At 42.9% G+C, this 15,038-nt stretch overlaps 2 protein-coding genes across 2 annotated transcripts; one reads left to right on the forward strand and one right to left on the reverse strand.

Annotated features, from left to right (window-relative positions):
* The first annotated feature begins 9,261 nt into the window (after positions 1 to 9,261).
* On the forward strand, positions 9,262 to 10,148 carry LOC119317995. The gene has a single exon (XM_037592501.1). The coding sequence runs from the start codon at positions 9,378 to 9,380 to the stop codon at positions 9,882 to 9,884; it is 507 nt and encodes a 168-aa protein (XP_037448398.1). The 5' UTR covers positions 9,262 to 9,377; the 3' UTR covers positions 9,885 to 10,148.
* A 1,671-nt stretch (positions 10,149 to 11,819) lies between these two features.
* LOC119317996 (F-box/LRR-repeat protein 14-like) lies at positions 11,820 to 14,328 on the reverse strand. Its single transcript, XM_037592502.1, has 2 exons — positions 14,170 to 14,328; positions 11,820 to 13,481 (listed from the first exon to the last, which is right to left on the reverse strand). Exon 2 carries the CDS (start codon positions 13,430 to 13,432, stop codon positions 11,954 to 11,956), a length of 1,479 nt encoding a protein of 492 aa, XP_037448399.1. The 5' UTR covers positions 13,433 to 13,481; positions 14,170 to 14,328; the 3' UTR covers positions 11,820 to 11,953.
* Positions 14,329 to 15,038: the final 710 nt, after the last annotated feature.

Below are 15,038 nucleotides of genomic sequence, written 5' to 3' on the forward strand. Positions count from 1 at the left end.
ATTCGCCCTCTTTTCCTCTCGCCCTCTCTTTCTGTTCGCCTCTTTTTCGCTTGCTTCTTGTTTGCTCGTGTGTTGGATTGCTTTCTTGTCACTATGGCTCAAGATAATACTAAATTGTGTGACTTTACCAATACCAACAACAATGATTTTCTTAGCACTCCGATTGCTCCTCTTACTGATGTTGAATCTTGTGAAATTAATGCTGCTTTGTTGAATCTTGTCATGAAAGATCAATTCGCCGGCCTTCCTAGTGAAGATGCCGCTACCCATCTAAATAGCTTTGTTGATTTGTGTGATATGCAAAAGAAGAAAGATGTGGACAATGATATTGTTAAATTGAAGCTATTTCCTTTTTCCCTTAGAGTTCGTGCTAAAACTTGGTTTTCGTCTTTGCCTAAAAATAGTATTGATTCATGGAATAAGTGCAAAGATGTTGTTATCTCTAAGTATTTTCCTCCCGCTAAAATCATCTCTCTTAGAAACGATATATGAATTTTAAGCAACTTGATCATGAACATGTTGCACAAGCTTGGGAGAGGATGAAATTAATGATACGTAATTGCCCTACACATGGTTTGAATCTTTGGATGATTATACAAAAAAATTATGTCGGATTGAATTTTGTTTCTAGAAATCTTTTAGATTCGGCCGCGGGAGGCACTTTTATGGAAATCACTTTAGGAGAAGCTACTAAACTCCTAGACAATATTATGGTTAATTATTCTCAATGGCACACCGAAAGATCTACTAGTAAAAAAGTGCATGCGATAGAAGAAATTAATGTTTTGAGTGGAAAGATGGATGAACTTATGAAATTGTTTGCTAATAAGAGTGTTTCCTCTGATCCTAATGATGTGACTTTGTCTACCTTGATTGAGAATAATAATGAATCTATGGATGTGAATTTTGTTGGTAGGAACAATTTTGGTAACAACGCGTATAGAGGTAATTTTAATTCTAGGCCGTTCCCTAGTAATTCCTCAAATAATTATGGTAATTACTACAAAAAATTTTAAGGAAATTTTAATAATATGCCCTCTGAATTTGAGACTAGTGTTAAGGAGTTTATGAATTCGCAAAAGTATTTCAATGCTTTGCTTGAAGAAAAATTGCCTAAGGTTGATGAATTGGCTACGAACGTTGATAGAATTTATCTTGATGTTGATTCTTTTAAACTTAGATCTATTGCACCTAAGCATGATATCAATGAGTCTCTCAAAGCCATGAGAATTTCCATTGATGAGTGCAAAGAAAGAACCGCTAGGATGCGTGCTAAGAAAGATTGCTTTGTGAAAGTGTGTTCTTCTAGTTTCTATGAAAATAAAGATGAAGATCTAAAAGTTATTGATGTGCCTCCTATTAAATCTTGGTTTTGCAATATGAATCTTGATAATGATGGGACTGAAGATGAGCCACCTTTACCTAGAAGGCGTTCCAAAAATTTGGAGTTTTTAGATCTTGATGCAAAAATTGGTAAAAGTGGGATTGAAGAGGTCGATGAACCCACTATTTTGGATTTAAAGGAATTTAATTATGATAATTTCTCTTTGATAGATTGTATTTCCTTGTTGAAATCCGTGCTAAATTCTCCTCATGCTTATAGTCAAAATAAAGCTTTTACTAAACATATCATTGATGCTTTGATGCAATCTTATGAAGAAAAACTTGAGTTGGAAGTTTCTATCCCTAGCAAACTTTATGATGAGTGGGAACCTACAATAAAAATTAAAATTAAAGATCATGAATGTTATGCTTTGTGTGATTTGGGTGCTAGTGTTTCCACGATTCCGAAAACTTTATGTGATTTGCTAGGTTTCCGTGATTTTGATGATTGTCCTTTAAACTTGCACCTTGAGGATTCCACTATTAAGAAACCTATGAGAAGAATTAATGATGTTATTATTGTTGCAAATAGGAACTATGTGCCCGTAGATTTCATTGTTCTTGATAAAGATTGCAATCCTTCATGTCCTATTATTCTTGGTAGACCTTTCCTTAGAACGATTGGTGCAATTATTGAAATGAAGGAAGGGAATATAAGATTCCAATTTCCGTTAAGGAAAGGCATGGAACACTTCCTAGAAAGAAAATAAAATTACCATATGAATCTATTATGAGAGCCACATATGGATTGCCTACCAAAGATGGCAATACCTAGATCTATCTTCGCTTTTATGCCTAGCTAGGGGCGTTAAACGATAGTGCTTGTTGGGAGGCAATCCAATTTTATTTTTATTTCTTGCTTTTTGATCCTGTTTAGTAATAAATAATTTATCTAGACTCTGTTTTGGTTGTGTTTTTTGTGTTTAATTAGTGTTTGTGCCAAGTAGAACCGTTGGGAAGACTTGGGGAAAGTCTTTTTGATTTGCTGTAAAAAACAGAAACTTTAGCACTCATGAGAATTGCTGCCATTTTTATTTTCAAGGTGCTATTTAGTTAATTATTTTTGCAGATGATTAATAGATAAATTACTCACGTCCAGAAATTTATTTTAGAATTTTTGGGGTTCCAGAATTTTGAGTTAGCTACAGATTACTACAGACTGTTCTGTTTTTGACAGATTCTGTTTTTCTTGTGTTGTTTGCTTATTTTGATGAATCTATGGCTAGTAAAAGAGTTTATAAACCATAGAGAAGTTGGAATACAGTAGGTTTAACACCAATATAAATAAATAATGAGTTCATTACAGTACCTTGAAGTGGTGTTTTGTTTTCTTTCGCTAATGGAGCTCACGAGATTTTCTATTTTGAGTTTTGTGTTGTGAAGTTTTCAATGGTTGGGTAAAGATTTGATGGATTATGAAACAAGGAGAGGCAAGAGCCTAAGATTGGGGATTCCCATGGCACCCCAAGGTAAAATTCAAGGACACCAAAAAGCCTAAGCTTGGGGATGCCCCGGAAGGCATCCCCTCTTTCGTCTTCGTCCATCGGTAACTTTACTTGGAGCTATATTTTTATTCACCACATGATATGTGTTTTGCTTGGAGCGTATTATATGATTTGAGTATTTGTGATTTTTAGTTTACCACAATCATCCTTGCTGTACACACCTTTTGAGAGAGACTCACATGATTTGAAATTTATTAGAATACTCTATGTGCTTCACTTATATCTTTTGAGCCATATAGTTTTTGCTCTAGTGCTTCACTTATATCTTTTAGAGAACGGTGGTGGTTTTATTTTATAGAAATAGTTGATCTCTCATGCTTCACTTATATTATTTTGAGAGTCATTTAGAACAACATGGAAATTTGCTTTTAGGAATACTGGAAATAATATAAAAACTTTCATAGAAGTGCATTGAATACTATGAGAAGTTTGATATTTGATAATTGTTTTGAGATATGGAGATGGTGATATTAGAGTCATGCTAGTTGAGTAGTTGTGAATTTGAGAAATACTTGTGTTGAAGTTTGTGATTCCCGTAGCATGCACGTATGGTGAACCGTTATGTGACGAAGTCGGAGCATGATTTATTTATTGATTGTCTTCCTTATGAGTGGTGGTCGGGGACGAGTGATGGTCTTTTCCTACCAATCTACCCCCCTAGGAGCATGGGCGTAATACTTTGTTTCAATAACTAATAGATTTTTGCAATAAGTATGTGAGTTCTTTATGACTAATGTTGAGTCCATGGATTATACACACTCTCACCCTTCCACCATTGCTAGCCTCTCTAATACCGCACACTTTTCGACGGTATCATACACCCACCATATACCTTCCTCAAAACATCCATCATACCTACCTATTATGGCATTTCCATAACCATTCCGAGATATATTGCAACGCAACTTTCCACCATTCTGTTTGCTATGACACGCTTCATCATTGTCATATTGCTTTGCATGATCATGTAGTTGACATCATATTTGTGGCAAAGCCACCGTTCATAATTCTTCATACATGTCACTCATGCATCATTGCACATCCCGGTACACCGCCGTAGGCATTCACATAGAGTCATATTTTGTTCTAAGTATCGAGTTGTAATTCTTGAGTTGTAAGTAAATAAAGTGTGATGATCATCATTATTAGAGCATTGTCCCAAGTGAGGAAAGGATGATGGAGACTATGATTCCCCCACAAGTTGGGATGAGACTCCGAACGAAAAAAAAGAAAGAGAAATGCCATAAAAAGGAGAAGGCCCAAAAAATGAGAGAAAAAGAGAGAAGGGACAATGCTACTATCCTTTTTCCACACTTGTGCTTCAAAGTAGCACCATGATCTTCATGATAGAGAGTCTCCTATGATATCACTTTTATATACTAGTGGGAATTTTTCATTATAGAACTTGGCTTGTATATTCCAATGATGGGCTTCCTCAAAATGCCCTAAGTCTTCGTGAGCAAGCAAGTTGGATGCACACCCACTTAGTTTCTTTTGCTGAGCTTTCATATACTTATAGATCTAGTGCATCCATTGCATGGCAATCCCTACTCACTCACATCGATATCTATTGGTGGGTATCTCCATAGCCCGTTGATATGCCTAGTTGGTGTGAGACTATCTTCTCCTTTTTGTCTTCTCCACAACCACCATTCTATTCCACATAGAGTGCTATATCCATGGCTCACGCTCATGTATTGCGTGAATATTGAAAAAGTTTGAGAACATCAAAAGTATGAAACAATTGCTTGGCTTGTCATTGGGGTTGTGCATGATTTAAATATTTTGTGTGGTGAAGATGGAGCATAGCCAGACTATATGATGTTGTAGGGATAACTTTCTTTGGCCATGTTATTTTGAGAAGACATAATTGCTTAGTTAGTATGCTTGAAGTATTACTATTTTTATGTCAATATTAAACTTTTATCTTGAATCTTTCGGATCTGAACATTCATGCCACAATAAAGAAAAATTATATTGAGAAATATGTTAGAAAGCATTCCACATCAAAAATTCTTTTTTTATCATTTACCTACTCGAGGACGAGCAGGAATTGAGCTTGGGGATGCTTGATATGTCTCCAACGTATCTATAATTTTTTATTGCTCCATGCTATTATATTATCTGTTTTTGGATGTTAATGGGCTTTATTTTACACTTTTATATCATTTTTGGGACTAACCTATTAACCAAAGGCCCAGCCCAAATTGCTGTTTTTTGCCTATTTCAGTGTTTCGCAGAAAAGGAATATCAAACGGAGTCCAAACGGAATGAAACCTTTGGGAATGTGATTTTCTCAACGAACGTGATCCAGGAGACTTGGAGTGGGCTCAAGAAACAATCAAGGAGGCCACGAGGCAGGGGGTGCGCCTACCCCCCTGGGCGCGTCCTCCACCCTCGTGGGCCCCTCGTTGCTCCACCGACCTACTTCTTCCTCCTATATATATCCACGTACCCCCAAAACATCCAGGAGCACCACAAAAACCTAATTCCACCGCCACAACCTTTTGTACCCGAGAGATCCCATCTTGGGGCCTTTTTCGAAGCTCCGCTGGAGGGGGCATTGATCACGGAGGGCCTCTACATCAACTCCATGGCCTCTCCGGTGATGTGTGAGTAGTTTACTTCAGACCTTCGGTTCCATAGTTATTAGCTAGATGGCTTCTTCTCTCTCTTTGGATCTCAATACAAAGTTGTCCTCGATTCTCTTGGAGATCTATTCGATGTAATCTTCTTTTGTGATGTGTTTGTCGAGATCCGATGAATTATGGGTTTATGATCCAGTTTATCTATGAACAATATTTGATTCTCCTCTGAATTCTTTTATGTATGATTGGTTTAGCTTTGCAAGTCTCTTCGAATTATCAGTTTGGCTTGGCCTACTAGATTGATCTTTCTTGCAATGGCAGAAGTGCTTAGCTTTGGGTTCAATCTTGCGGTGCTCGATCCCAGTGACAGAAAGGGAAACGACACGTATTGTATTGTTGCCATCGAGGATAAAAAGATGGGGTTTATATCATATTGCATGAGTTTATCCCTGTACATCATGTCATCTTACTTAAAGCATTACTCTGTTCTTATGAACTTAATACTCTAGATGCATGCTGGATAGCGATCGATGTGTGGAGTAATAGTAGTTGATGCAGAATCGTTTCGGTCTACTTGTCATGGACGTGATGCCTATATACATGATCATACCTAGATATTCTCATAACTATGCTCAATTCTATCAATTGCCCGACAGTAATTCGTTTACCCACCGTAATACTTATGCTCTTGAGAGAAGCCACTAGTGAAACCTATGGCCCCCGGGTCTATCTTCCATCATATTAATCTTCCAACACTTAGCTATTTATATTGCCGTTTATTTTACTTTGCATCTTTATTTCTCTTTATCATAAAAATACCAAAAATATTATCGTATCATATCTATCATATCTCACTCTCGTAAGTGACCGTGAAGGGATTGACAACCCCTTTATCGCGTTGGTTGCGAGGTTCTTATTTTTTGTGTAGGTGCGTGGGACTCGAGCGTGATCTCCTACTGGATTGATACCTTGGTTTTCAAAAACTGAGGGAAATACTTACGCTACTTTACTGCGTCACCCTTTCCTCTTCAAGGGAAAACCAACGCAGTGCTCAAGAGGTAGCACTCCCCCATACTCCACTATGGGTGAGCCACTCTTCCGCACATCTTCACAAGTCCATTGTCACCACAATGGACGACAAGCTTCAAGCACTTGATCTCTTCGTGATGCATCACTTGAACTTGCACACGGCAACCTAACCCCACAAAGAACTCTCACGAAGACCATGGGTTAGTACACAAAGCGTAATTGACAATGCTTACCATACCATGGGATCACTTGATCCCCCTCGATACATCTTCTGCGCTTTGTTTGTTGATCAACTTGATTCACTCTTGACTTAGTCTTGATCAACCTTGAACCTTTCCAATTCTCTTCATTTGGATGATGCCTTGAAGGTAGGCATGAATGATCACACAATCTTCTTATTCAAGACATACTTGCAATAAGCCCAACACTCACATGACCAATCTTTGGATAATTCCTTGAATAGCACCTTGGTCGACACAAACTCTCCTTGAAACCACACATGTACTCCAAGAAAATCCTATGGACAAAACCTTCAAATATAACTCAAGGCAACCATTAGTCCATAGAGATTGTCATCAATTACCAAAACCAAACATGAGGGCACCGCATGTTCTTTCAAAGTTCCTGTGGCATCTAGCACTTGTGGTAATGTGGAAGAGTTTACTGTTTACATCCCCCTTATTAATCCAAGTCATCCCGGAACACTGCCTATGAGAGACTTCTGGATAGTGTAGAGGCCTGGGAGCTTGGTTTTGAGGTTGGCGCAAATGGTGTGCTCAAGACGGAGATGCCACTATTTTACTAAGTAGTGTTGAGTCGGCAAATGATCTCTTTGCAATTTTTATTTGAAGCTTCATGGTACCCAAGTTTTCATATTGTCATTTCTTCAGAGCTTTGGTGGTGCGGCATAGCTTGGTATGAAGTCTACGGAGAGGGCGATGGTTGGAAGTGGTTTTGTCCCAAGCTGCCTGAACGATCTCCATGTATCTCTGAACCTTAATCCAAAATTCCTTAAATTTGAAAAGGACACATGTGATGTAGAATAGTCCCCCTAAAGGAACAAAGGGATGTGGTCAGAGCATAAGGAAGGCAGATCTTGCATATGGACCACATGGAAGAGCATCTCCCAATCATTTGAGCAGAAAACATGATCAATGTTTGCGTCGGTTGGGTTTTGTTGCTTGTTTGACCATGTGAACCTACGACCATTGAGGCACATCTCCTTAAGCACCGGCCACCCTTGTGGCTAGGTCGAGGGAGGGGGGATGGGGGACGAGAAAGAGAAGCGAGCAGGGTCGGCAGCCAAGATGTCGGACAAGTTCGAGGATGTCATGGCGAAGAAGGAGGAGGAATATGTCAAGCACAATGAGATGAAGGAGGAAAAGAAGGCAGAGAGGTTTCACGTGTTCATGGAGATGCAAAACAAAAAGTTTAAGTTAGAGAAGAGGAAGATTGCTATCAAGGCCGCTTCCGAGGAGCAAAAGTCGTGAAGGCGACGAAACTTGGATCCCAATGTTGAGAAGTTTGTTCAAGACTTTCGTACTACCATGTACAAATGCTTTGCGCAAAAGGAAGGTGAAAAGGATGCCGAAAATTAAGGTCTTTGGCACGGACAGCCGGACTGAAGGCTTTTGGGATTGATATATGTAAAAACTTTGTTCAACATCTGGTGGTTTTGGTACTACTTGCATTTGTTTGCAACTATTTAAATGTACGTTAGCTTGAATTGTTATTGATATAGACAAAATTTATCAAAGGGAGGATTCCGGACAAGGGCAGACATTGATGACTTCGCTTGGATGGCCTCCACATAGTCGCACCCATTTGGTGGTGTCCGTTTGGTAATTGGCATTGGAAATGCCCTTAGAGAAACTCTAGCAGAGGAGCCATAGCAACCGTCACTCTGACGATTGTGTGCCAAAATGACACTTTAGTATAATTGCCATAACTTATGTAGGGCGCTTCATATCGAGCCCGTGAGCCTCCATATTTGGAGGTTGTGGGTTTTGGCCTCGAGCACACCCCATCCACTAGCCACTCTTGCGGGAGAAAAGTTTCACCTCCCTCATCAACCTACTGCGCTAGCCCGTGGCAATTTTATCGTCACTTTTTCCTGTCGCCCACCGCTATAAAAAGACCCACATCCTTGCCGCCAATAGCCTTCACTATCACGGTGGGTGAACTCGGTGATGTTCTCGGGGAAGCAGTGAGATCCTCGAGAAGCGCTGGTAAAAACTGTTTGCATGGATGTTCATTTTTTTTTCCTTGCACCTTCGTATGTGCATTGGTGTGGTGGGTATCCCCTCTATTATTATCCGTATTTATTTATATTCGTCTTTGCATGTACATTTCTTGAAGTTTTACAGAGAAAAAGGCCCGAACACAGCAAAAAATATCCAGTGCATATGCACGGCAAAGATCCCCGTATATTTTGCCTTGAGCCACCTACGGTGCATAACGATCTCCGAGAGGGGCATCCATCCGTCTTATCGACGCCGACGTGTTCGCGGACGCTTTCCATGCCATCCCGACGCCTCCACTCCACCCACGGCCAGCCTGGTCGGCGGCGGCGCACGGCACGCGTCGCCGCGCGGTTTGCCCGCGCCCCCACCTTCACCCCCTCGTGAAGGTATCCGCGCCGGCCGGCATCCCCCCGCGCCAAGTAAAGCAAAGCAAGGCTCAGTGCGCAAGCGTCCCTCTCCCGGTCTCCCTCCCTCTCCATGATTCCTTCCCCCCGTTTATATAACCCTCCGCTCCTCGCCTCACGTACGCCGTCAAACACCGACGACGGAGACGAAACGAGACGAGGAAACAGCCACGCGCGCGCGCCCAAGCCGCGGGTTTCTGCAGAGTTCATGTGACGCGATCGAGCATGGCGAGCGGCGGCGCGGGGGGCTACTACCACGGCGACCGGTACGGCTACGGCTACTCGTACCCGCGGCAGCAGCTCGCGCCGTCTCCATCGCCGGCGGCGTCGTTCCACATGTGCCTGTTCCTGGCCACGGCGTGCCTCCTCGGCGCCGCGTCGCTCTACTCGCACTGCGAGTCCGCGATGGAGAGCCTCGTCGACCAGCTCCGGGTCGCCGTCGTCCTGTCCCCGTTCGTCCTCCTCCTCGCGGCGCAGTATTGGTCCGCGACCGGGCGGCGCTGGCGGTCGTCGTACTCGTACTCGTCGCCGTCGTCGTCGTCGCTGCTGGCGGCCCCGGCGCCGGTGGTGTCGTGGGAGCAGCAGCCGCCCTGGTACGACCAGCGGCAGCGGGACGGCGGCGCGTCGTCGCCGTGGGGCGTGGCGCTGGCGCTGGCGCTCGTCCTGCTGCTCATCTCCTACCAGTCGTGCTTCCAGTACTGGTGGTCCCCGGTCGTCCGCCGCCGGCGCTGAGCTCCGTCGATCGGATCGGATCGGATCGTTCGCGCGCGCGCAGCTAGAACTAGGCACAGCATTTGGTCACGTATTATATTTCTTCAGAGGGAGTATACTAGGCAAGAAAATTATCGGCAATTGGCAGAGCAGGATTTTGCTGTCTAAACCGTCAGATGTCTTAGCCGTCAGAAAACTATCACCAGTATTGGGAGGATGTAAACTGCAGTAAACTGTTGTGATATAGTACTATAAATAATAATAATAAAGAGCAGAATTCTTGCATTTCGCAGTTATCAAATTATTTCGGTCTTTTAGCTGACAAATTGCTCTCCAACCTAGGAAATGCTACTCGAACTGTAATGTATCATGTATGCATATTAATTTGGTTCTCTATGAGGCATGCCCCATCTGCTTATGTCCAGAGTGGAAATTCAGAATTTCAGACATGGATGTCGCAAGAGAAAGTGCAGTTCAGGCCAACAAAAACTGGAGCGAAATCACTCCTTCTCTGAACATACACTGAGTCTTTTAAAACCACGAACCCTTGCAAAGAATATAAGAACCAAATCGGTTAACCAAAGTACTACTTTGAGTACTTTTAAACGACGAATCTTTGAATGCATTTTCTCTCCCGAAAAGGAAGCAAAGTACAATATGTTAATAGCAAACACCGATCGCTTTAGGTTTGATTTTGCTGCCAGTTAACTAATCGAAATTGATCCGTGAAGAACGTGGAAACGCTGCACGAAAGAAAGCAAGCAAGCAAGAAAGAGAAATGCAATGCAGGACAGGGTAGGAATCGCATTCCTGGCTTTTGGCCATGATAGTATACAGATAGAACCCGGCGATCGTCTTTCTTCTCTTTCGGCCGGTGATGGACGAGTAAAAGCACCTTTCTGCGCTACTAGATGACCGTGTGGGGGCGAGTACCTAAAACCAAAAGCAACCGCCCCCAAGTATTCCAGATTCTTGTCACCCTCTGTATGTGACATTTCTTGGCTCCCCTTCCCTTCCTAGCGACCGGAATCGATTTCATGGAGGAGTTCCTCTTTCTTTCAGTGGCACCTTCGGATTTTTATTAAATGTGCTCCAGATTTTTCTGCATTCCATTATTAGGCACAAAGCATAAACAAGGGACAAAAGAGTCTCTGATAACAAAAGCAGCAGCCAAGATTACAAAGATGATTATAAATCTTTAAAAAAGCAAGACTACGTGATGACCAGACAATATTACAATAACACGTGCATTTTCAAGCAGCCAATAGATCCTGGCATTCTTTCAAAATCCGAACCCCATCACAGCTATAAAATAAAATTAAAGGGAGCCATGTTTTGAGATCTCAGGGCAAGGAGGAGACCTTACAAACAGAAACAACGCAAAGGTGCACATAGAAGCAGAAGCATGTTCGGACTCATCAGAAGAAGAAATCTGGAGTGCAGGAACTCATCAGAAGAGAAAATGACAGACACAGCTTCAATCTCCGAAGTGAAGGCTAAAGGATAAACCCAACAATGATTGGTGTGTCTGCTATCCTTTCCTTTTGGCTAGGGCTAGAAAAAAAGCTCGAAGCTCATGAGCTAAACGAGTAGCTCGTGACTCGGCTCGACTCGACTCGAACTCGAAGAATAACGAGTCGAGCCAAGCTTTAGTTTAAGATCGTTTATAGACCAAGTTAAATGAGCCAATCTCACGAGTACTCGTGTAACTCGTTAGGCTCGGTACAAAAGATCAGTCACTCCCAATACAAAAAAAGATCAGCCACTCAGCACCCTATGTCCTAGACGCACAACACAAGGCCTAGCTGTTGAAGGCCCAACCGCCTAGGAGACTCATGCATTACAAGGAAATTATTATTGTTAGTGATATATATATATATATATATATATATATATATATATATATATATATATATGTTTAACATATACACAATCATTTTTATAATATTTGAGAGTTTTATGTTCATATTTTTAACGAGCTTAACAAGCTAAACGAGCCAGCTCGTGAGTTATACGAGTCGAGCCAATCTTGGATTTGAGCTTGTTATAATAATGAGTTGAGTCAAGCTAGCTCGTTAATGAAACGAGCTCTAGCGAGTCGAGCCGAGCTTGCTCGACTCGGCTCGAATTCCAGCCCTACTTTTGGCGATCATTCCTTTTAGGCTGTCATGGCTTTCAGCCTCCGCAGAGTAATGAACTGATTTGGCAGCTCTCTGCGCGCCTTCCTGAGAGATCCGGCGGCAGCTTATAACGGTCAGCCACTCCAGCTTCTGTGCACGTGCCAAGGCAGCCATTCCATCATCTGTCACTCTCTTACATTTGCGGAGCGTGAGACTGCTCAAGCGAGGAGCCTGTATAATCAAGTTCATACCAGCATCAGTTATAGACCTGCAATCCACGAGCTCGAGCTTCTCCAGAAACTGTGAGGATGAGAGGCCCTTCATCCCCTCGTCATAAAAAATGCTGGCACCATTGAGAACAAGAGCACGAATCGGACATGATTGGATGAGCGTTACAATACCCTCTTGTGTGAAGCCTATTTCAGTAGGATAAATGGGATCGCAAAATGTGAAGGTGAGCTCAATAACCTGAAGCATAGGGCAGCTAAGAGCTAGAGCCTTAAGGCTAGCATCAGTCAATGGCGTCCTAAACTCACCATCTTCACATCGCAGAGGCATGAGACGAAGTGAGATGGTTTTAAGGTTGCTGCACCTCTGGAATAGTGCAATCATCTCATTCTCATTTAGACCAATAACATACTCCAGGTAAAGTGTCTCCAATGCTTTGCACTTCCCCAAGAGAAAACGAAGTCCACTTTCTGGCTCAGTTATTATATGAGCCAGCCTAAGATCCTTCAGATTATCACAGCAGATGTCATAGCTATATGGGTAGCCAGACACGTAGGAGGGATCACGGGCCCCTGGCACCCAGTAATTTCCATTAATCTCGAACTCAAACTTTTGGAGATTCAACCATCCTGGGCCAAACTTTAAGAGGTCATACTGGCTGATACCATCGCAATCCTTTACAACAAGTTCCCCCAGTGATCCATACCTCCTAAGGTACTCCAGCCACTCCCCGCTGTCTACTGCTGTACAGTCAACAAGGTGGAGAACCGAAAGATACCTGCAACCAACCGCCACCCGAAGAATCCCAGTAGAAGTGACTGCTGGTGCATGGTTCAGCCTGAGGGACCTCAATTTTTTGCACTCAGCTAGATAACCTAGACCAGTGTCATCGATGTTTGAGCAGAAGCTTAAAGCAAGATCGGACAGCAAGGAGCAGTGAGATGATAAAACAAGTAGGCCTTGGTTGTTCAACTGGTCCACGTTACTGGACTTCGACCCAGAGTAATTGATCTCTACTTTTGCCAAATTGGGGAACCGGGAAAACAGCGATACCAAGGCTTCTGTTGAAGGATTGAGTCCACAGCCAACACGGATAGCAACCCTGTGCTCCGCCTCGATGGTGGAGAGCTGCTTCGACACGAGGGAAAGAGAATTAAGATCACTTGTCTTGGTAATCCTCTTGACGATCTCTCCAAGCAGTGGCTCTGGGAGACCCTCCATCGAGTATCTCAGCTGCACAACTTGGGCAGTCTCAAGACCCGGCTTGGCGCTGAAACAAAGATTCTATTATCAGAATGGAACATAACAAGATAACCAATTAACGGCTGTAAGAACAAATGTAAAAGGGAACATCAGTGAAATATCAAACTTTTCTTGTACTAGTTTTGAAAAATTCATGTGCATATCAAACAAGATAACCAATTAACAGCTGTACTAGTTTGAAAGATTCATGTGCTTATCTACACAGTGAACAGTAACCAACTGGCTGCAGGCTAAGATTTATAAGGAACAGGAAAACGCTGCAAGGAAAAATTAACCAAACGACCTAATCATATGAAATCGCTGCTCGGTGGGGGATTTTCTAACAGTACACCAATTAGAACAACTAGTCCACGAGATCATCGGACATCCACCTCCTGAATTTAACACACGTATCTGGAAGGACCCAACCAATCAGATTTAGAGAGCGATTTCCAGACACTCCAGAACGGGTTTTTACCACAAATAAATAAATAAATAAATAAACCGGGCTATTTCCTCTAGAGTTTCACAGATATTCCAGACCCAAACGCGGTGGGCTAACTGCATCAGCAGAGCCAAGTACACGGTGGAAGAACGGAGAGCACGCAGTCATCGCGGAACGGGATCAACAGAGCTCGGGTGGAAGAATCGACGTCGCCTCGGCTGGCTCAACCAATGCTGCTCGAGAAGGGAAGGGGATGGATCCAAATGCGTACCTCGGAGGAGCCGACGAACCGGGAAGGGGGGCGCCGGCCGGGAGGGGGGAGCTGGGCGGAAACGGCGGCGACCGGGGTTTGGAATGGGTGGGGAAACCTCCGCGGCGAGGTCAGACGGCGAAACCCTCGCCTTCTTCAGCGGCGTGAGTCGCTTTTGAGCGCCGGCCTCACAGCACCAACAAAGTTTTTTTTTTCGAGACAAAGCACCAACAAAGGTGACTTGGGCTTGGCCCGACTTGGTGATAATGTCACGTGATGTTGTTTCTTTTTTTTTTGGACAAAGAAATGGCGCCTTAGGCGCCTATGCATTAATCTGAAGAACAAGTTACAACCATGGTTTTACAATGTCGGATGTTCAGATTGCCTAGCTTCAGAAGCATAGGACAGTGATCAACCGAGTGGGACCTACTTTTACAAACCATTGTAGGACTAGTATTTGATTCTGAGAAGTATGATCTAGCCGCATTGTTGTGAGCCCTACTATTAAGCTCCCTGGGAATGTGTCTAACGTTTATCTGAGCCTTGCTAGTAGAGCTAAAGAAATTTGCCAGTTGGCTTCTAATCTCCCAATGACCAGGGCATTTAAGGATATCTCTTGCTTGTGCAGCTTGGGACAAAACTTGATTATCCGTGAAGAAGATGGTGTCTCCTGTTGTGATTGTATTGATCACTTGGGCAGCTACTTGAAGTGCCGTAGCTTCTGCTTGGAGAGGCGATGCGATTTGTTCCTCGGATAAACGAATACTGATATTGACCTCTTGATGTTTTGCAGCCATCTGTATGAAAATTCCTATGCCTGTGGTGTTTTGTGTATCAGGTTTCCATGTTGCATCCGTAAAGACTTTGCAATTTCTAGCCTGGCTCATATC

Source organism: Triticum dicoccoides, chromosome 6A (assembly GCF_002162155.2).
Source record: "Triticum dicoccoides isolate Atlit2015 ecotype Zavitan chromosome 6A, WEW_v2.0, whole genome shotgun sequence".
In the NCBI taxonomy this organism is placed as follows: Eukaryota; Viridiplantae; Streptophyta; class Magnoliopsida; order Poales; family Poaceae; genus Triticum; species Triticum dicoccoides.